This window comes from Neovison vison, chromosome 11, assembly GCF_020171115.1.
Source record: "Neovison vison isolate M4711 chromosome 11, ASM_NN_V1, whole genome shotgun sequence".
Lineage (NCBI taxonomy): Eukaryota > Metazoa > Chordata > Mammalia > Carnivora > Mustelidae > Neogale > Neogale vison.
In genome coordinates, this window is record NC_058101.1 from 163,755,768 (window position 1) to 163,778,308 (window position 22,541).

At 53.5% G+C, this 22,541-nt stretch overlaps 1 protein-coding gene across 3 annotated transcripts in view; it reads left to right on the plus strand.

Moving 5' to 3' along the window:
- LOXL2 (lysyl oxidase like 2) overlaps positions 1–22,541 on the plus strand; it is an 88,052-nt gene that overhangs the window by 60,351 nt on the left and 5,160 nt on the right. For all 3 annotated transcript variants that reach the window (XM_044225145.1, XM_044225143.1, XM_044225146.1), the window contains exons 7-10: positions 4,929–5,080; positions 10,453–10,620; positions 12,487–12,649; positions 16,802–17,045. In XM_044225145.1, the coding sequence (XP_044081080.1) occupies positions 4,929–5,080; positions 10,453–10,620; positions 12,487–12,649; positions 16,802–17,045 (727 nt within the window). The remainder of the gene's footprint in view (positions 1–4,928; positions 5,081–10,452; positions 10,621–12,486; positions 12,650–16,801; positions 17,046–22,541) is intronic.

Genomic DNA, 22,541 nt, shown 5'->3' on the forward strand with positions numbered 1-22,541 from the left:
GGCAGGTCAACTCTGGTAGGCAGGAAGGGAAAAGTCCACGGTCAATGTCAAGTCACAGAGCAGATGGGGTCAGTTCAGTCCCGGCTCTGGTCGATGGACCGAGCAACCGCACCCATAGTTTGGGTGTGAAAGGCAAGGACTAAGAGGCCAGCAGTCTGAGCCCCAGTCCCAGCCTTGCCACCTCCCTGCTCGGTGACCTTGAGCAAAACCTGGGGTTTCAGATTCTACACTGGAGTCATGGCTCCAGCCTCCTATGATTCTCTGAGACCCACTTTTATCACCAGGTTGGAGGTCAGGTCAGAGTCAGACACTGTGCTTTTGCGCCCTGGGACCCCCTGCACACATCTGGACTCCAGCTGGCTGTTTCCACGACCACCTCCTCCCAAGACCCAGCGCTGCACGAGGAGAGGGGCTGCGTCCTTCACCTCTGTATCCCTAATGCTGTAATCCCTACCCGACTCATAGTGCTCTAGGCTGTTCATTTTATGAAGAACACATGAATGAATGAATTCCAGTTGCATAAGTAGGATCAGCTGAGTGAATGCTTGGTAAAGAATTTTGAGCACTCTGTCCCTTAGCTGTCCAATAGAAATATAGCAGGAGCCACAGAAGTAATTTTAAATTGTCTTGTAGCCAAATAAATAAAAAGAAAAAGGAAAAATTAATTTTAATAATATATTTCCCTTAGTCCACTATATCCCAAATATTATGATTTCAATGTGTCATCACCATCAGTGCTACTAATGAGATAGTGTACATTTTGCCTACCAAACTTTTAACTCTAAGCTGTGCATTACACTTAGAGAGCATCTCGGTGTGGACGGGCCATGGTCCACTTGCTCTGTGTGGTCAGTGGCTGTGTGGGTCAGGGCAGCTTTAGAACAGTGGCTTAGAAAGCCCTTTGCCTGACATCCCCCAGCAGAAATACACATGATGGGACAGGCCATGCACATAAAGCTGAAACAGAAGTTTCTGGAAACAGTGCTGACCTCTACGGCATGCAAAATGCCATACTATGTCGTACTGTATTCTACTGGGCTCTTAAAAATGTGACTGTGACCCGAAGAGTTGACTGTGGGTCTGGAGTCTGTGACACCACTCCAGGGCGTTAGGCTTATGCCCAGTGCTCTGCTTCGGCCCTGGCCTGTGGTATGCCCCTCCCATCCCGGGGCCAAGGCTTGATATTTGGGGGAAGAATAGGGCCAAAGTGCAGGTGGGGAAGGCATCATGAGGAGGAATAATCCAGGGGTCAGTCCAGAACCAGGAGTAGGCGAATATTGGGGGTCAGAATGCCCACAGGCACTACCGGCCTCGGTAGACCCAGGCCAGCGGCCTTCAGGGACGCCTTCCACCCTGCAGAACTGGGAGTTGCAGGAAGACAGTGAGAAACACTGGTGTTCCCATCTCTGTGCCGGGAGTGTGTCTACCTCAGGAACGTGGGGCCCGCCCTCCGGATCCCCATCCCCATGTGTCTGAGAACCCTGTGGGCATTTATACAAGTGAGGCTGGAAGGAGACAACCCGTTGTTAGTTGGAGTCTAGAGCACATTAGACTCTTGTACAAACCTTTCCTCCCCGGGCCAGTCCCGTAGGCCAGTGATTCATAAGCGTTCACTGAGGACTGTTTGGGCTGGGCCCTGGAATGGAGAATTCATTTATTCCACAAACATTTACGGTAATGGTTTCTGCTTCCCTGGGGCTCGTGTCAAAGGGGGAAACTAGAAATAGCCTCCCTCAAAGAGAACCTGCATTCAGAGGGGCCACGGGATACGAGATGGGATCCGGATACTCTACCACTTCCTGAGCCACTGGTAACTGACCACCCTTGGTGTCTGTCCTTCCTCCTCAACCCCACCCTGCCAGAGAGATGTCATTATGGCCTTTGACAGAGGAGGGAGGTAGGGCTCCGAAAGCGCCCTTCACTCCCTAAGGAGTCGCAGGCTCCCTCCTCTAGTCTCTCCTCGCCTCCCAGGGAGATGTGTGGACAGAAGAAGCTGCAGGTGGGAGTGAGCTGGTGTCTGGCAGAGTGGGGCCCTAGGAAGGCTTTGAGATCCTTGGAGGCGGACCTCTAGCTAGGTCAGCAAAAGGAGGTGTTGGAGGGGCCGAGAGAGCATCCCCAGATGAAGAACACAGGCGCTCCCAAATGCTCCGCGCTTTTGCACAGCAACCTTCTGCTTTCGTCCGGCACACGGGGGTTTTCTCATCAGGAGAGAATCCCATCGTGGAGCCAGACTGCCTGATTTGCCTCCTGGCTCCTCCATCAGGCTCGTTACTTCATCGTCAGCCCCCCGTTTCCTCATTGTACTGACCAGCGATGACTTGATGAGTTCATGTACGCGATGTGTGTAGGACAGGAACCAGCACGTAGTAAGTGCTCAAGAAATACACACCATCCTTCTGACAGTCGTCAAGCAAGCCCCACATCGGACACTCAGGTCCAAGGGTGCTGCCCGTCTCTGTATCCACCTGATTCCTGGAGCTGGGGCCCCTGCTCGCCTTGAGGACCCTGTTCGGGGTCTGTACTGTCACAGCCTCTGTACTCTGAGACCTCGGATGCTTCCAGCTATAGTCACTGTGTTTTAATCGATTGAATTGGAAGCCTTATTGTTTGTGAATTGAATTTGTGAATTTGTGAATTTCCAAGGGAAGGGAAACTTGGCTCTCACTTGCTAACATAGGTTGCTCCTGGGTGTTAATTTTGGCCTTGGTGAGCCTAGATACCGAGTGTCTCTGGAAACCTCTGCAACGGAGATCACAGAAGGGGCCTCCAGCCCAGTAGGGAAGCAGACACAGAACAGAGGGGCTCAGCTCAGACAGGAGTCAGAAAGGCTTCTCAAAGAAAGCGGTCAAAGCTGAGCCCTGAAGGCTGAGAGTTAGCTGATGAGGGGGCGAGGAAGATGGGCTAGACAGAGGGTACATGCAGAGGAAAAGCTCAGCTCAGTCAAGCAGCCAAAGGAGGCGGTGGGACAGCAGAGGTGGGAGGAGCAGGCCGAGTCAGAAGGCTAAGTGAGAGGCCACATTATGCCGAACGGGCCCCCTGGGGACTGTGGATTTTACCCTTCAATGGAGTGAGAAGCCATTCCAGAGACTTTAGATGGGGAGTGACTTGATTCAACAGGCATTAACAGCACTCTTGGGCTACCCTGCGGCAAATACTTTGGAATGAACAGGCAGGACAGAGCCTAGAGGCTGTTGCATTTGTCCAAATGGGAGAAGACAGGGTGTGATGAGCGTTGTGACAGCAGAAACGCAGAGCACCCAGATTTAGAGGAGTACACCGGTGTGGTGACAGGTTCCTTGTCAACCACAGAGGGAGGGGGGTACGGAGATGAGCTCTGGGCTCTGGTGAGAACATCGAGCCGGACTTCCCAGGATGGAGAGGGCTTGGCAGTGAAGCAGGTGGGAGGTGGTCCTTCTGCTGGCCGGGGAAGTAGAGGGGACAAAAGAGACAACATTTCCAAGAAGTTCACTCTGATGGGGATGAAAGTGACAGGCCGGGGGACGCGGTGCTTAGGCGAGGGCAGCTGTCAGATGAGGGGTGAGTATCTGAGTGTTAAGGGGCAGGACCCGAGCGAGAGGAGGATGGTGGGTGAGGGTCAGGAGAGAGAGGTGATCCCAGGCAGGGCGGGGACCAAAGAGGGAGTCAGAGTAGCCCAGAGCTCCCAGAGAGAACTGGGCTTTCATCCACGTTGATGGGCTAGACAGAGGGGAGGTAACCCTGTGAGCTGAGCTAAGTTGAGGCTGGTCAGGTTAGGAATTCTCTCTCCCCAGAAATGGGGGGCTCCCCGTGGTTATGTGGGTGCATAAGAGAGCAGTTTCCCTGCATGTTCACCATTGGTCACTTGCCAGATGATTTGCTGTCTCTGCCCCAGCAGCTCCCCTGTCCACAGTGCCATTCCCCGGGGGGCACACTCAGGTGCGTGCAGCAGGGAGCACCGGCAGAGACAGGCAGGGGAGAGGAGGGAGGCCAGGTGTCTCTTCTTGCAGGGTCCCTGCAAGCCGATGTGTCCCTCTTGGACCAGGGGTAATGGCTCTTAAAAGGTGGCCTTTCCATACAACTTCTTTGCTCTCCTGGGTCGGATACGTATCTTCCCCCTCACTCCTGCAGGCCTAGGAGCTATTTCTATGTCCCATTGTTATTGGCATCTGAGTGTTGGACTACCTGTTGTGATTCTGTGATTTCCTTACACTCTGTCCATACCTTTATTATCTTCTTTTTTTTTTTTTAAGATTTATTTATTTAGTTTAGAGAGCACGAGAATATGCGTGCACATGAGTGGGGTAGGGGCAAAGAGAGAGAGAGGGAGAGCACCTCAAGCAGGCTCCCTGCTGAGCATGGCTCCTGGTGCGGGGCTCGATTCCAGGACCCTGAGATCTTGAGCTGAAATCAAGAGTCAGACATACTTAAAAAAAAAAAGAAACAAAGAAAGAAAAAGTCAGACACAACTGAATGAGCCACCCAGGCACCCCTTACCTTTATTTTCAAAATCCCTTTTTCTAACTCTGTTCAAATTATCCAATTTGATTGTGCTGTCACTTTCCTGCAGGGACTCTAATTCTGTAGGGCTAGTCACCCCTTCAGGTTCAAAACACACAGGGTATTAAAGTTGAAGAGGGACCTTAGGTGTCTTCTCATCCAACGCTTTATCCCAGAAGAAAACCAATATTCAGAGAGGCTGAGTGCGTTGGCCAGGGTCACGCAGGAAGTTAGTGGCACGTTTGATTTGCTTTCAGGGGAGAAGTGAATCCCAAGACAAGAAGCAATTCTCTTCGCGGAGAGGAGGCCTGGAGCCTGAGCTGATTATGGGACGCAGCTGGAAGAGTTTGAGGATGGGACAAACACGTCCTTCCTGTCTAGGACTTTCTTGTACATTCCAGAAACTTCCCTTTGGAAGCTGTCACTAGCACATGCTTGTTTTCCTCCCGCAGGAATAGGACCCATCCACCTCAACGAAATCGAGTGCACCGGGAATGAGAAGTCCATCATAGACTGCAAATTCAATGCCGAGTCTCAGGGTTGCAACCACGAGGAAGATGCCGGCGTGAGATGTAACATCCCTGCCATGGGCTTCCAGAAGAAGGTGAGGGGCTGTGCTCTGTTTTGGTCACTGAGCCCCAGAAAGTCTGAGCCAGGTGGCCTCACACTCAAGGGTTCTCACAGGTGGAATTTGAGTGCTCTGAGGATGAGCTCAGAAAGGGTCAGACTCTGCTGCTGTCACTATTAACGACTTTGTCGCCTTGCACTCGATAAGTGTGCCGAGGGAGAAAATGTATGGATAAGCACGCTGTTCCTCAGGGGCAGATATCGGGCCCCTGCTGCATGCCACCCCCTGCACGGGGACTGGACATGTGGCGTGATCACTAGTCCTTTCTGTAAGGATCTCAAGGTTCGTAGCCCCTGTGACCCCCTTGGCATGGTCCCTGTGCAAGGACCCAGGACAACCACGTCGACAGCAGGTCTATAAGTTACACAAGGGTAAGCACAGTATAGACATTATTTTGGAACAGGAAAGTGTAGTTTGGTAACCAGAGGGAAAGACAGGGAAACCTTAACAACATTATACTGGAGACACAACTTTCCTCTCCTGAGGTAAGTCTCTAAAATCCTACATCAGCGTGTCTCCAGGCTTGGGTGGTTTTTCCCACAGGGCTAGCCAGCAAGATGAATTCCTCTCGGTCTCCCCCATCCTCAGGAAAGGTCCAGTACTTTCTATTCATTGCTCTTCACTGTCCCACATATTTGGCTGGGTCCCAGGCGTCACCTGCTACCTGGCTGGCCCGTTTGAAGAGTTTCTTAAGTGCTTATTTTTAAAATGAGCAAATGCAGACACATCAGGGCGCAAGATAGCGCCCCTGTGGGGTTCTTGCTTCGACTGTGATTCTTGACCTTGGCACCGGCATGCCAAACCAGTCAGCCACGACATGCGTTTGGATCCAAAATGGGACCCCCACAACCCCCAGCCAAGCTGTGCGCTTGCCTGTGGGTGAGTGGGAGCACGGGCCACAAGTCCATGGCTACGGGAGTCTGGCAGTCGTCTGGCAGCCTTGCAAGATAGCCATACGGAGCTGTGGAAGGTGACGTGCCCCCGTCCTGGTATGCAGCAGCAGCCTGACCTTCAGGCTGATTGGAGGTGGGTGGGTGGAGTGGGGTTTTCAACCCAAATGAAAGACCTAGGCCAAAGAAAGTGATGTTTTGCAGATACACTCTGTGGTTGGGATGGCTGAGCCAGGCCGTGCGCTCGGCGATGCCAGCGGGGACTCTGCACTCCCAGCACCACTGGCCTCACCCTTGCACGGGCCCTCTAGGCTCCAGTGGGTGCTCCCTGAGCTCAAGCAGGAGGCCTGGGAGACTTTTACCCCGGCCTCCCATTCCCCGGGAAGGAAAGGAGCAAGGTCGCCTGTGAAAGAAAGTCCCACAGGCCACACGGGTTGCCTCAGCCCTGCAGCAGGCCAGCCCGTCACGTGGTGTGGCTCGGGGCTGCCAAGGGCACCGGCAGGTATGCCAGACAGAACCACCAAGACTCACAGCTATTATCACGTGTTGGTTTGCTGGGGCCGCCGTAACAAAACACCACGGACTGGGAGGCTTCGACGCTAAAAATGTTGGTCCTCACAACTGGAGGGGCTAGAAATCCAAGATCAAAGTGCTGGCTGGGCTGGTTTCTGCCGAGGCCTCTCCCCGGCTTGCGGATGGCCGCCTCCTCCTGTGTCCTCATGCGGCCTCAGTGTATGCATCCCCCGTGTCTCTTCCTCGTCTTATAAGTGTGCCCACCATATTGCACTAGGGCCCATCCTTATGACCTCATTTAATGTAGTTACCTCTTGAAACACCCTTTCTCCAAATACAGCCATATTAACGGTCGGGCTGCAGCGCAGGAATTCCATGGGCACACAAGTCAGTTCGCCGTCACTCACTGGCTGTTTCCTTCCATAATTTCTTTGAGGCTTGAGTTTACTCCTCTGGAAAGAAGGACGTTGAAAGAGATGATTTCCCTGGCTTCTCTGCCACCCCTGTTCGGTAGGAAATTGACTTTTCTCTTGAATGGCTACTAGAGACCGCACACTTGGAAGCCGGCAGCTTTGGTCATCCAGCCCCAGCAAAGCCTCATTCCTCTTGCTGCTGGGAGGGGGAAGCCAAGCCCAGGAGGCTCTAGGAAGGGCAGGTGGGCTTCCCGGGTGACCACCCCTGCTGACCTCCGGTTCACCTCTGAGCTGCGGGCCTCCCCTGGCCTGGCCTGGTTAGCAAGACCAAGCCCGTGTGAGGAATGTTGAGTTGGCAAGTGCCCGTGCTTCCTTTCAGGCTGACATCCGGGTCGTGTTCCCTTGCCTCCTACCCCCTCACGTCCCAAAATAGGTGTGGGACTGGTTAACCACAACCTTATCAAAACACGAGGCAGCCTTGCTGGACGCCACTGGCGGGAAGTGTTTTGCTTTCCCTGTTGGTGTTCAGGAGAACATAGCTGCCCATGCTCCGTGCCCTTCTTTCAGACCCCAAACTACTGCCATCGAGAATCAAAGGAATAAGGAAAGGGGAGTGCCAGGGTTATTTTCAGAACCTCTAAGGACGCTGGACCTTCCCTGGCATCCTCGCTGGCTGACCCGAGGCCTCTCGGTGTTCCTCCCATGCTGGTGAGGGCAGAACACCTCTAGCTGGCACATCTGGCTGTTTCCAGAATGCTGGGGCCTCAGAGTGGGGCCCAGGGCATGGAGAACGGTGTCCTGGGCTGTGTTAGAGCTTCATGGCTGGCCTCTTGCTCCCTCTGGTCTTCTCTAGAAAATGAGAAAAGGCCCACAGTGCATCTTGAAACTCCCAGAGCTGTGGAACCCTGGTCCCTGTCACTGACTGTTACAATAGTCCATAAGGCAAGGCACTGTCCACAAGGAACTCTAAAACAGTAACAAACCCGATTAAAACTCATTCTGCTCTTAGCCTCACTGCCCACTGGCATTAGCCTCAGTGCTCACCTGGCCTACCGGACGGGTTCACTCCCATAGCCTCCACCTCCCCAGGGTGCACGGGCCTGGTAGGGGAAAGGGGAGGGGGATGGCCTGTGGTGACCTAGAGATGCCCCCGATGGGTTTAAACACACATCCTGCCCAAGGTGCTGCCTTTTCCTTGGCATGTTGAAGCCCGGTAGCCTGCCTTCTGCCATTCTGGGATTTTCTCAGTGGCTCTGCTCTTCTTATTTGTCTGTGTTTCTACATAGACCCAAAGATATGTTAGTCGTGGGTGAAGTATGATCCAGATCTAAGACCGTGTCCAGTGCCTACCTTCACCCCGGCTCTTAGCCCAGAAACGCTCAGGAAACAAATGTTGGCCTCCCAAAGGCCAGCCTTCTTCTTGCCTGCTCTGACCCCTTCTAGTTCTTCTGAAGAGAGTTTTGGTTTCTGAAGGGACTCCACCCTAGTAAAGATCATTACTAGGATGCTGACTAATATTTCTTGAGCACTTAACGATGTGAGGATTTTCCATGAATTATCTCATTTAAATCTTCTTCTCCACAAGCCTGGGAGGTAGACCCAGCATCTTGGCTGCCCTTGGCTTGCCTTTTTGCCAGCTGACCTCACTGACCTTTGAAACTCCTAAATCCATAATAAGATTTGAGACGTATGTCTCAGGAGTTATGTTGTTTCTAAGAACTGGCAAGGCAACAGCCCAGTATGTGAGGGTTCCATGCCTTGTCCCATAGGAATGAATTGCTAGGCATATAAAGGAAGCAGTGTAAGGTGTTTGGATGAAGGCGAGCATTTTTAGAGCCCTTCCCCAATCTCCAGATCTCTCTGCTTGAGCTCGCCTAAGCTGGTCCATGCTTTCAGTCCATAAGACCGATCATTCATTCATTCTTTCCAAATGTATTGTTGGAGAGCCTGATATTTGTGAGGTACCGTCTTAATTCTCGATCACACAGGAAACCGCACAAACACAGTTCTGCCCTTAGGAGCTTACACTCACGCGGGGGAGACAGATGTTAAACAAATGGCGAGTTAGCTTAATTATAACTGTTGGAAGTGCTCAGAGGGAGACGTGTAGGGAGCGACGGAGTGTGTCCATGGACCCCAGTGAGAGGGAAGTGGCTCAGGGTGCGGAATCAGAAGGGTGAACAAGGATCAGCCTGGCAGAAGGGCACCTATACGTAGTGGGCTTACACGGGGCTTACTGCATGACTCGGTCAAGAGAGGTAGCCGTGGAAACCGGAGGAAGGCCTGCGTGCCTGGAGGTCACAGAACAGGATGGAAGCGTGAGTGGCGGAGCAAGGGGAAGCCGCTGCCATGCTCCGAGCCAGGAGGCGATACGAGCAGGGGCCTTTCAGAGCTGACGCTGGCTTCTGACCAGACAAGCGGGTGATGAAGTCCAGAGCGGAGGCCGGGAGAGAAGGAGGGGGTTTGGCTCAGGCAGGGGATGATGGCGCTGAGACGGGAGGGTCCACACGGAGCGAAGGGAAGCGAAGAACTGGAAAGAGACTTTGGAGATAAAATCCACCGAGGAAGATTCTGCCTGGTTGTTGCGGGAGAGAGAGAGAAAGAGGACGGTGTGGAGGACGGCTCCGGGATGGCTGGCTTGTAGAACAGAGTCAACTGGGATCAGCAAAGGACAGCTTGCAGGCCAGACCGATCCCTCTGCCTGTTTTTGTCATTATACTTTTACTGGGAACACAGCCACGCTTGGCCATTGACCCATTAGCCCGGGCCGCTCTTAAGCTGTGCAACAGAGCTGAGTACTTCTGACACGGAGCACACGACCCATGAACCCTAAAACACCTCCCAGCCCTTTGCAGAAAGTGTGCTGCCCCTGGAGTACACGGGAGTGCCTTTTGCTGCAATAGGGGAACAAGGAGGAGATAGAACACAGGTTTAGATGGAGATGGAGAAGATGCACATTCAGATTTGGGGTCTCCCTGAAACTGACACGTGGAACTGTGACAGTATTTGAACTGTCAAATAGGCGACTGGTTACGGGGTCTCAGAAGGGAGTTCTGGTGGAGAGGACAGTGGGGACAGGGGAAGATGAGATTGGGAGGTGGAACCAGCCAAGCAGAGGGTGTGCTGATGACCAAAGGGCCCAAGAAGAAGTCTTAGCGAGTTCTAACATTTTTAATAATTTTAAGTTCTAACATTTAAGTTCTAACATTGGCGCATCCTCCTGGGTGTCTGCTTCTAAGGGCGGCCCTCCCCAGGTGTCTCAGGGATGGCAGCAGGGAGCAGGGGTTGGTGCAGCGGTGGGGGTCACTGCCCAGGCCTCTAAGGCCTTGGGCTGCCTGCAGGTTGGGACCTAATGCACAAGCCTGCGCTGGGCACCATGCAGGCTCGCAGCAGGCTCTCAGTGATGCTGCTGATGCTGACAGTGTCCCAGGCAGGAATCCCCGGCTTGGGGAAAGTTGAGACTGAGGGCAATACAGTGGGGCAGCTTCCCTCCATTCCTATCTGGTGACTTTGCCTTTCTTTCTGTCCGCAGCTGCGCCTGAACGGGGGCCGGAACCCCTACGAGGGCCGTGTGGAGGTGCTAGTGGAGAGGAACGGGTCCCTCGTATGGGGGACGGTGTGTGGCGAGAACTGGGGCATTGTGGAGGCCATGGTGGTCTGCCGGCAGCTGGGCCTGGGGTTTGCCAGCAACGCCTTCCAGGTGAGAAGCCCCCACCTCAGCCCCTTCCATCCAGTGTGACCCTGACCCTCGCAGTCAGAACCTGCTTTCCATGCACCTTCCCCAGCTGCCCGGGAGGTGGACAGCAAAGTGCCCTGAGCTGCGGGGAGAGGGACCAGGAACCTCATCCTGGCCTCGGCTCTGGGTCATGTTCTGCTCTGGACTTATTTTCTCCACTACAGAATACGGGGCTGGACTCTGGTTTCCAGGGTCTACTCTGCTTAGAGCACTGAGATTCACCCTGGGCTGGGGGCTGATTCTGGGGTGTTCTGATGTGCCTATGCAGAGGGAAGCAACTCAGTCCTATGGGGCAGTGAAGACCACCCAGCCCAAAGGCCTGGCACCCCAGAGGCCTTAGTAGCTCTCACTCCCTTGGAAGCCCCTCTGTCCAGACCGTGTTTCCCATCTGGCGTCTGTACTCACGCCTTCTCCCCTTCATTGGCTAGTATACATCTAAGCCTTTCCCGCCGTCCAGCCAGCCCCTTCCTGAAAGAGAGGGACTCAGCTGAAGGCAGCTAAGCCCCTGCCCCTATTGAAAGGCAGCAGAGGAGAGGCAAGAAGCACTTTGGCCTCAAAAATCATTGACTTCTGCAAGCCTGTATTGTGAGGACACATTGTGAGAAGGAGGCTGTTGGGGGAGGAGAAGCCAGAGATGGAAGACTTGAGGTCTTCCTCAAGTCTTCCCATCTCTACCCCCACCAGCCTTCTGTGTAATGGTCTGGGCCAACGCAGCTGCCCTCCCAGACATCCCCTCTCCTCCCTGTGACATGGAAGGAACCCCTCAGTTCCTCAGTGTCCTGGCTCTAGACACTTTCTCAGTGTTTGGAGAAAAGAAGAATGTCTGGAGGTCCCATGTTGCTTTGCTAACCCTGCCCCTAGCTCTTGTGCAGGAAGGCGGGGTGGGGGATGGAGGTCCTGCCTCCAAACTGAACAGGATTTCTTAGGGAGCGACTCGGGTCCGCTTCGAAGCCTTGCAGAGCCTGACTGCCTGCCACGGCTGGGTCCAGGGTAGGAGCTGAGTCCTGAGCTGTCCTGTGGTTCCTCATTTTACCATTCAGAAGGGCCTGGCCTCTGAGAGCCCTGCCCATTCCCTTCGGGGTCCTGGCTTTCCACAGTCTCTGCTAATGCTGCTTCGACAAGCCAGGGCCCTCCCTGGGGCTCCAGAGCGAGAGGAGAAAACAGTGCTCTTTCGCAGAGCGCCCATCCCGTTATTTTCGTTCCCTGTCAGCTCATTCTTAACACACCTGGGCCTCAGCAGGGTCATGACATGGGCCCGGATCTCTGCCACCGATTACGCACCCCATCCCTTCTCGAGGCCCCAGTCCTCTCTCCAGAGGACGACCGTAAGGAGAACCGGTAGGATGTGCGCATGATGAGCTATCACATGTGAACCGGTTTCTTCTCTCCTGCCCGTTCTGATCGATCGGCAGTGTCTCTGGGAGCACTGTGCCAAGGACTCCGAGAGCATGTGCAGGTTTAGAGGAGACAGGACCCTGACAGGCAAGTCCTGTCTGCCCCTGGGCTCAAGGCTGGGGAGCAAGCAGCCTGAGTTACCGGCGCCTGCCGTTCCTGACACACAATACTGGACAGCCATTTGACCAAAACCTTAGCCACACTTTCCCCGCGGGGACCAGAGGCAGAGCCAGAGCACGGGGCTCTTCCCAACGCCACCACCAGCAAACTGCATGACTCGAGGCCGTGGCTGTGTGTGCCGCCGCTGTCCCCATTAGAAAAAGTGGGCTTACATTTAACTTCAGCCTTGGGATTTTCCTGAGGCTGAAAGTTGACTTAATACGAGAAAGTGACAGCTCACGGTGACACGCTTCCCATGTCTTTTGATTCCTCCAGGAGACCTGGTATTGGCACGGAAATATCTACGCCAACAAGGTGGTCATGAGCGGGGTGAAGTGCTCGGGAACCGAGCTGTCCCTGGCACACTGCCGCCAGGACGAGGATGTGGCCTGCCCCCAGGGCGCGGTGCAGTATGGGGCCGGAGTCGCCTGCTCAGAAAGTGAGAGTCCCTGGGGGTCACATGCTCCCTCCCCCGCACAGACACCCCAACACTTGCCTGCTGACAGTGGAAAGAGAAGCAGGAGGGAGGGACTGGGGAGTCTGGGAGCCTTGGGTTCAAATGGCAGGGCCGCCGGAGACCAGGGGGCCTTCGTGAGTTCTGTCCCTGAGAACTCCCAGCTCTTACAGTTAACGAGGAAGACAGCACCTTCCTCGGGGCCGCTTCTGAGGCCAGGGAAGCAGATGAAGCACAAACCCGGGGCTCCGTGTGTGTTGGCTTCCTTCTTCTCGACCCGCTCCAAAAAGCATTGCTTGTTTTCACACCTTGGAGACAACTTAGCTTCCTGGGGAGTCCCTGGGAATCCTCGAGAGACTGAAAACAGAAGGGGAACCCCTGCGGGGGTTCAGAATGGCCCAGCTCCTGAAGGCTCCCTTCTGTGCTAGAGAGAGAGAGGACTGGCCCTGCAGCCTGTGGGCACGCGCTCTCGGGGGCCTCGCGACAGTGCCGCCCTCTTGCCTTGACCTTCTAAAACCACACGGAGCCTTTCCCTTCGTGAATCTGGGAGGTGCAAGAGGCCCCGGATCTGGCCAGAGAACCTGAGAGCAGACCCCACCTGCCCTTTATCAGCTAATCTTGGCAGAGTTAACCACTCTGATCTCTAGTTACGGCTTTTCCTAGACGATGGGAATTAAATATGACAGGAAACACGCGTGCGTGCCCAGAAGACAGCAGTGCGCCATCTCTTACCGTCACGGAAAGCGTTTCCGTTTCCGGAAAGCGGAAGGCGTTTTCTAAGCCTTCCTCCTTAAGGCAGGACTGCCCTCCTCCCACCCCCCAGGTGTGAGCTTCTCTGGGCAAACCACCCTGTCCGAGGAAGAGCCCGTCATTCTTTTTTTTTTTTTTTTTTTTTTAAAGATTTTATTTATTTATTTGACAGAGAGAGATCACAAGTAGGCAGAGAGGCAGGCAGAGAGAGAGAGAGGAAGCAGGCCCTCTGCTGAGCAGAGAGCCCGATGCGGGACTCGATCCCAGGACCCTGAGATCATGACCTGAGCCGAAGGCAGCGGCTTAACCCACTGAGCCACCCAGGTGCCCAAGAGCTCGTCATTCTTAACCGGCCTCCCCGGAGGAACATCCAAACAGAGAGAAGCAATCAAGGGCCCTTTCTTGACTTCTTAATTTATTTATATTTGTAATATACCATCATTTCCAAGAGGAAAATAACATAAACCTAAATAAAATTCAAGGTAGCCCAGGAGAAGATCAGATGTGAAAAGTAGGGATTGGCCAAAAAGTACTGGCTCAAAATGGAACTGAGAGAGATTAAAAAAAATACGTGCTATAGAGTCCTATTCGTGTACTGTCGGGAGGTCATAAAATTCACCAGGAGCTTCCTAACAGCCAAAGGAAGGAGGGAAACCTGGTCATTAATGTCGTCCACAGTGTCCATGAAGTAGAAATATACCCGTGAGATGAGAGACGCCCACTGTTCTAGATTCTGAGATGGAAAGGAATTTCTCATGCAGACAGACAGTTATGAGATCAACAGTGCCCTTGACATCCTCATGGCAGGTGAAAAATGAGTTTTACGGGGCTCTGAGAACTCAAATTAGGCCAAACGCATCACTCAGAGTGACTCCTGGGGTAGGCGGGGGAATAGTGGCCATTTGGGCCAGGAACACAGCTCTTAGTGGATCTGGCTTAATGCATGTTACCGTATTGACGGATGAGGAATATTCTGCATAATTACTATTTCTCATCTGACCAGTTCCACCCTGTATCTGCAAGTCTTCCTTTTCTCTCCCGCTTCCCGCTGACTACCCCCCCACCCCGTCATATACACTCCGTCTTCTCTGTTAACCTCTCGTGTCTTCTCTACTCCCTCTAGTCTCGGCCCGTGTCCAGGCACCATTCCTCCAGCCTGTATCAGTGCAGAGGCTCCTCGGCGGCACCCGCACAGTGACGGGTGCCCCTCCGATGGCTCCCCCACCCCAGGGCCGGAATCCATGCTGGTCTCCCACGCATGCTTCTGTCCTTTTCAAGCCCCTCCAGGCTTCCCCACAGCACTTAGGTGAATTTGGGAACTTGCACAAGGCACGTGTTGTCCAGCCTCATTTGGAGCCACCTCCCACCTCCCACCCCTCCTTGGTGGCCCAGTCACAGAGGTGCCCCTTTATGCTTCAGGGACCTGACACGTGCTACTTAGCATTGTAGGGCTACTCCTTGTAATCCCTGCTCACCCTCCAGGGAGCAACTAAACCCTAATTGCCTCCAAGGAAATCCTTCCCAACCTCCTCCCCACCACTGGGTCCCCTGGTTATAATTTCCAGCACCGTCCATATGTCTCCTTCTGGCTCTGGTCACAACTTTAATTAAGCAGCTAATATGGGCTTCTGTCTGTCTCTCCTGTGACAACGTAAGGTCAGCCTTGTGCAGCACTCTCCAGAGAGCCTAGCACAGGGTTCACTGGAATGCTTGGTGGAAAGACAGAGAGAAAGAGCAAGGGAGACCCATTTGCTCAGCTCAGATGGAAGCAGAAGTGCTGTCCACCCACGGAGTACCGACTGTGGTACACACCGTGAATAAGACTCATTCCAGCCTCCAATAAAAGTGTGACCAGGACACTCAGCACCAGCCATGCTGCCTCCTGGTGTGTGTCCTCCAAGAGGAAGTATTTCTCAACAAAGGAGAGCCCTCCACTTGCTGTCTTCCACTCCTTACCCCCATCTCATCTGTGTGCCCCCTCCAGACCCTTCAGCTCCACATCCATCCCCTGCAGGTGGATTTGCTCTCGAGAGGCTGCTGGCCCCAGGGGGTCCCAATGTGTCTCCAGAGCTCCATGCGCAGCCTGGGGGTCATGGGGAGCGCTCCAGGCTCTGGTGAACTTGAGAGAAACAAAGCTCAGACGCACACCCGCTCCAGTTACAAGCAACTTGTCAGAAAATGAAGGATGGATCCCGTTACACGTAATTCACAGGCAATACTTTTGTGAATTCAGATGTACTAGAAATAGTCAGTAGAATCTGACTTTTAATGGGAAACCTACAGTTAACCCTTTTGTAAAAAAGATAAACCTTCTAATAGGCTTGTTTAGGAAATATAGAGTGTAGCCATTGGTAATTTTTTTTAAAACACCTGTAGTGTGTAGTGTGCTCACTGATTCAATCAAGCTTTGTTTTAAAAAATGCACCTGAGGGCACCTGGGTGCGCAAGCAACCCGTTAAGTGTCAGACTCAGTTGGCTCAGGTCATGATCTCAGGGCTATGGGATCGAGCCCCGAGGTGAGAGGAGCCTCACTCAGCCGGGTATTTGCTTCTCTCTCTGCCTCTCCCCCTTTGCCCCTCCCTGAGCTTGCACTTTCTCTCTCTAAAATAAATACATAAATCTTTTTTTAAAAAAATGCACCTGGTGGAAACTCTCATGCAGAGCAACGGTATGCGTGGAAACTGGAAGAATCTGTTATTGAGCAACACGCATCAGAGCCTTGAAAACACGCAGCCCTTCTGTCCAACAATGTCCCTTCTAAAAACACCCTCTAAAGAAATAAGTTATATACACAGACTTACTCCTGGATGTTTATCACAGCTTTATCTTTAACGGCGAGAAAAGGAGAAATAGGAGGTAGGGCTATGAATTCAATACTATGCAGCCATAAAATGCATGTGTAATGGGTATTTATTAACAAGGAAATATGTCAAGATCTGTTTTAAGGGAGATGGTATTAGCAGACTGTAAATCTACATACACTATCACACGTGTTGTAAACTGTGCTTCTCTCCCAGAAGGATCAGACCAAGGTGTTCACGGGGCTCTCTCTCCGGGAAGCATAGTATCATTGCTATTGTTTGTATTTTATGATGGAAAATCTCCAGCCACCCAAAACGAGAGATAACAATATAATGGACGCTCGTGTCTTGCCCATCATGTTGCACTGATAGCTGCAGAGATGTCCGAGAGGACTCTCAGAGGAGGGGAAGAGGAATTTGGGGTAGCATTCCTCAAGGAGGGGACCTGGAGAGACCGTGAGCCCGTCCCAGATGGTGATGCTAGGCAGGGATGGGGTTGGTCTCAGCTCAGGAGTCCAAAGCAGAAGACTTGGAGGGGTGAGGGGGGTCGCTCATCTTGCTTGAACACCGTGTCTGTGCTCCCCAGCTGCCCCCGACCTGGTCCTCAATGCGGAGATCGTCCAGCAGAGCACCTACCTAGAGGACCGCCCCATGTTCATGCTCCAGTGTGCCATGGAGGAGAACTGCCTCTCAGCCTCAGCCGCTCAGACCAACCCCACCACAGGCTACCGCCGCCTTCTGCGCTTCTCCTCCCAAATCCACAACAACGGGCAGTCTGACTTCCGACCCAAGAATGGCCGCCATGCGTGGATCTGGCATGATTGCCACAGGTGAGCCCTCCTGCATCACCAGCAGCCTGACACAGTGCAGGGCCCGCATAGGAATCAGAATCGCAGGGTCCTTCTAGAGAGAGCCGAGAGGCCACACATCCAGAAGGCGGGGTCTGCCCACATTAGAGGGGGTCCAGGTTGCCACAGTGGCCTTCCACATTTACTGAGCCATTCTCCACCTCCAGCTGCCCCGGCCCCCCTCACCTTCCCCTAGCCTGGTCTCTTTCTTGCCTCCAGTGCCTTATGTTAGGGAACAAACATCTTGTTTGTTTCATCTCCACTGACACTTCGGTTGATGGTTTTCACGTCCATCTATGGCAAGTTCACGCTCTGCACAGTGCTCAGATTTTTTGGATTTTTATAAATATATATGAGGGGCGCCTGGGTGGCTCAGTCAGTTAAGCATCTGCCTTCAGCTCAGATCATGATCTTGGAGTCCTGGGATCGGGCCCCATGTCAGGTCCCTGCTCAGTGAGGAGTCTGCTACTCCCTCTGCCTGCCGCTCCCCGTGTTTGTGCTGTCTCTCTGTCAAATAAGCAAATAAAATATTTTTAAAAATATACTCAAGATATATATATACATATATATATTTGAAATATCTCCAGAAAGGTAGTAGGTGTGGAGGCAAGGGTTCTGGGTCCAGCAGTCATGAGACCCAGTCTCTCAACCCAGCCTTGCTTCCAACCAGCTGCGTGATGTCAGACCATCTGGGCCACATCAGCCGGGGCTTCCAGTGTCCCTGCCAGCCCTCAGCCTGTGGACTTGGCCCCAGTGCTATGAATCCTGCACCAGAACAGAAATCCTAGAGCTGGCCCTAGCTGGAGCCAACAGAAACCACCCATTCATCTCCTTGCCTTTTCTTTCTCTTTGCCTTTGATGCTCATTCTAATCCAGAGCCCACTGCCCTAGCTTGTTCAGATTTTCCTGCGGAGACCTAACTTGGGCAGGGAGAGGGAACAGAAGAGAACACACTTTTGAAGACGAAGGGAGGGAGCCCTGCCATGCAATAGGGCAGCAAGCCCCCGAGGGGTCCCCAGTGAGCACCCCCTCTCCCCAGATGCCCTCCATCTCTGCAGCAGAGCTCCCTCCTTTTCACAGGGAGGCCCACGGGCGGGCAGAGTCACTCCGTGGCAGACCTTTGTCAGGATCACCAGGCAATGGTGTGTATGTCATGTCTTAAGTCCGAGGAGCCCCAGCCCAGCCAGGACTAGGCGTCCTTCCAACTGGAAAACATAGCGACCCCCATGAGGGGCACGAGAACTGACTTTTATTGACCCCCTTCTCAGTGCCAGGCACATTTTCAGGGGTAAGGGAGTGGAGGCTTGGTGTTTATAGGACTGGTCCAGGAAGTCCAACGGGAAGTTGCCGGGCACGGATCCTCCGGGTTGCGTCTGTCTGACTCCAGCTCTTTCCATTACCTCTGCTGCATGTTCATCAGAAACCTGTCCTTGCCTGCTTCTCCGTGTCCCAATGGATGCTCCTGTCACAGTCAAACCAGGTTAGGGATTGAACTGTTCAATCTGTTTCAAAAGAAAAAGCCTAGGGATAGGACTTAGAACTTGTTGATTTTCCTTCATAATTATTAGCCGTATGTTTTGAATGTCCTAATTAGCCAGGGTCTCCATACAGAAGTATGTCAGCCTTCAGCAGGGTGGACGTCAGAGAATAAAACTGAAGTCGTGAGCAGATTGGTGCCTGATGGCCTCTAGAAAGCATATGGGTGGGAGCCCTGGGCCGGCAGGGGCTGACGCTGCCCGCTGTAAGTTGGACATGATTGCATCTCTGTCCCACACGTGGCGGTCCGCCCAGACATTACATGGGGGGAGTCTCCGTGGGACATCTGCTAGCTCTCCAAGCAGTGGTTTGTCTTCTAAGAATACACATGGTGACACTACGGACGTGTTCCTTCTGATCTGGAGCTCCAGCGTCCTGGTCTCTACCCCACTCCACCCCATGCTTTTCCTGTCATCCTGTTTCATTTCTGTCTTACAGATGTTCTAATCGGTGGTTTGGGAGGGATGGGTGGAAAAAAACATGCTGGCCAAGCATATGTCCCTTCAAGCCACCCCTTCCTCATCCGTAACTGAGAACCTACAGCCACAAGATCTCAGGGAGCATAAGAGTGTTGCCCTCCCCCAGCACCCAGCCTCCAAAGCTCCAGGGGATATGTCCAGGCTCTGTAGGAGGACCTTTCAATAGGACTTCTGGCCCCAAACCTCGGTTGGGTCCCTTTGGGAGTATGATGAAAGCAGGCCCTTCTTCACCCAAAAACAAAAAATTATTTCTAGTAGATTTAACATCCTCTTTCAGCAGGAAAGACTTTACTGACTGTGGAGCCAAAGTTGAGAACCCTGGCTCAGATCAGTGTGCATGGGGAAAATTATCACTCCCAATGTGATTAGTGCTACAGTGAGGAACAGAACTGTTCTTTGAAAGCTTTCAAATGAAACCTAAAGACTGACCCCCTTAGCACCTTCCTTGTCCACTAGAGGTAGAAGAAAATGCCCTGAGATGTCCTCTCTTATATGCACCGTGCCATGGGTCAATGACCCTGCCTGTGCCCCAGGGAGCGGGGCCACACCTACTTCACTGGCATATCATGTCCCAGGTCCGGCAGGGTCCAGGCAGAGCTGGACATAGAGCCGCTCTGCCCCTGCTGTGGCCTGGACATGAGTCCTCATTCTGCAGGCAGCCCCACGAGAGGCAAGCAGGGCGGTGGAGGCCCAGCCCCGGGCCCAGCCCAGCGACCCGGGAACAGCCCTGCTCCAAAGAGGGGACTTTCTTTTACTCTGCCCAGCTCCCACCATGTGCAGAGCAGGCCCCATCTTGGATCAAAGCCCCACAGATGCAATGTGGCCTCTGGGAGCCAATGTTAGGCCCTTGTCCCATCTGTAGGACTTTGTTCTGGCCAGAGGGCTCCCAGCACATGGGGAGGGTGGGTGGAGTGAGCAGAAGGCCCTCACCCTTCATGACAGCACCTCGTGAGCCTAGAACACCCGCCACCATCCTCCCCTCCTCCATATTCTCTGCAGTGGGGACAGGATCATTGTCCCAGCTGCAGCTGAGCCCCAGCTAGGACCGTCCATTCTGGAGGCACCAGGGGACATGTGGCAGGGGTTGGACAGGGTGAAGGGTGACAGCATTTCTGCAGTGCACACGGACTTTCTGATTCAGAGTTTTATGTGGGTCCCCAGGGACCTAGGAAAACAAAGCTGCCATCTTCCTCTGGCCTGGCGTGGCCCATCTTCCACATCTCCATCATCTCCTTCTTCCACTGACATCATGTCTTAGCATACTGAGCTCCGGAGTCTTAAGGTAGAAGGCCATCCTTCCTTTTCTCCGGGTCACAACGACCTCCACCAAATGTCAGGTTATTCTCTCTCTCCTGAGGTTCTGGAATTTCTTTCCAAGTTGTCATTTCCCTAGCCCACCCCCCACCACTACATGGATCTCCAGCCCCCTCTTAAACTTTCAAGGGTCAGGACACCTCGGTGTGGGAAGTGGAGATATACCCATAACCAATACGTGCCCTCCTGCTCTCCAGGGGGCTCCATCTGCATTTCCTGGGTGGGGTGGGGTGGGGCAGGGGTACCCAGGTCTCTACAGCCAGCTGGCAGGGAGGGAGACAAGGCCCCAGGGAGTGATGTCCACACCTGCCCCAGAGGTGAAACACAGGAGCCCCAGGACTACAGCTAGCTGGAATCAAGAGGCTCCAAACCAGCTGTTTCCATCATCGTGTTGGCAGGGGAAAAACTGAAGAGCTAGGGAAGACTCTTAAATCAAGTCTGCAGGAAGCAGGAGGAGCGGGAGAAGGTCAGCCTTATAAGAGTCCATCTGTGGACTGCGTCTGAATTTTGTTTAGACAACGGAACATAAACCCATTTCTCTTCAGTCTTTCCAGCCGGTAAACATGGTAACATAAACCCCTCTCTGAAAGATGCAGACATGTTTTAGGCAGTGAGTCAGACCTCATGTCTCATCCTGCTCCTTTGAGAAGCCAAAATAGACTCGTTCAGAGTCATCGCTTCGACTTGCCACAAAATGTGTCCTTGTGAGTGTTCTCAGGGGGCCCCTGGCTCAGCACCGCTTTCCTCAGAAACGAGCAACCTGAGAAGAGTCCAAGTTAGGAACTCCTGGCATTATTTTTAGCACAAGCAAACATAGGAGAAAGGGGGAAAGAACCTCTAATTTCCTCTCTGAAAACCTATCGTTTTAATTCCCCTCTTGCCGCTGTCCTGACTGCCCCTGCTCCCATGGAGGGAGCCTGAGGCCAGCCCCGTGGGCCTGGGGGTGGGGGTGAGGAAGGCTGGGAAGGGTAGCAGGAATGGTAGTGACGGCAGCGGTTACAAAAACACTACTCGTGGTGCTTCTGTGAGCAGGAGTGACGAGGAGAGAGTTGACGGGTGCCGAGAACCCCTCTGTTCCAAGCCCCCTGGGAGGTCTTTCTGTGGTTTCTCTGATTCAGTCCTTCTGGGACCCCTAAGGATGGGTCCTGTGATCATCCCCTCTTACCTGAGGAAGAAGCTTGGGTAGTTTTGCTCCCCGTGCCTTGGGTGACTTGTATCTCTGTCTCCCCATTTGCCCCGTGTCCCTGTGATGCCAGAGACAAGCGGGTTCGCATAGTTGCACATGCCTGTGAGACACACGTGGTGCAGCTCGGGCTGGGCCTCAGGGAGGCCCTTGGCCACACGCGGCAGCCATCTTCCCCTTATTTTTTCTGCACCAAAGGCACGACTTTCCAAGAATCTGCATCTGTTCTCAATTAATCCGGAGCCAAGAGATGGGACACTGTTATGTAAACAAGTCGCAGGAGCAAGAGACACGGGGACACATGAGCTCTCCCTCCTCTGCTCTCATCCTGAGCCCATGGGGATGCCACACTTTGCTCCTTCCCAAGGGCCTGCGAGCCCCCCTCGGCCCCTTTTTACATGTCCCAGGCGAGGGGCACAGACTCCTGCCGCCCACTTCGAGCTGGTGCGGTTACCTGGGGGCCCTTCTGCCTTGAGTCCGGATACCCCCCGACTCACCAGTGTCTGCTCTTCCTGCCTTTCCCCTCCCGCACATGCCCTCCCCCTTCTGTCCTTTCCCTCCCCACCATATCCCCACTTCAGAAAGTTTCCCAGAGATCTCAGAAAGTCACTTTCATCGGTCTGTAGTAAGTGTGCAATACAGAAACCGGCTGGGACAAACACTCTCGTGCCCAGGAGGGTTATAAACAGCACTGAGTAAAGAGCTCTTCACGTATGGAGCGGACAGCATGACAAGTCCCCTGCCTCCCCGGGCACCTTGCTAATCCCCACGAGGCCGCCTGTGTCCAGGCAGTGTTGTTCCTGTTCAGCTGGTGAGAGAGCCGAGGCCCGGACGGGCAAGCCTCCCCTCGTGGGGGAGCACCACGGATACCAGCTTCTGCTTCTGTCCTCCCTTTCCTCAGGCCCTGTCACCCACTCCTCTTCCACAGGCCACCACTCAGGACCCCACTGCTTGCAGGCGGCAGCT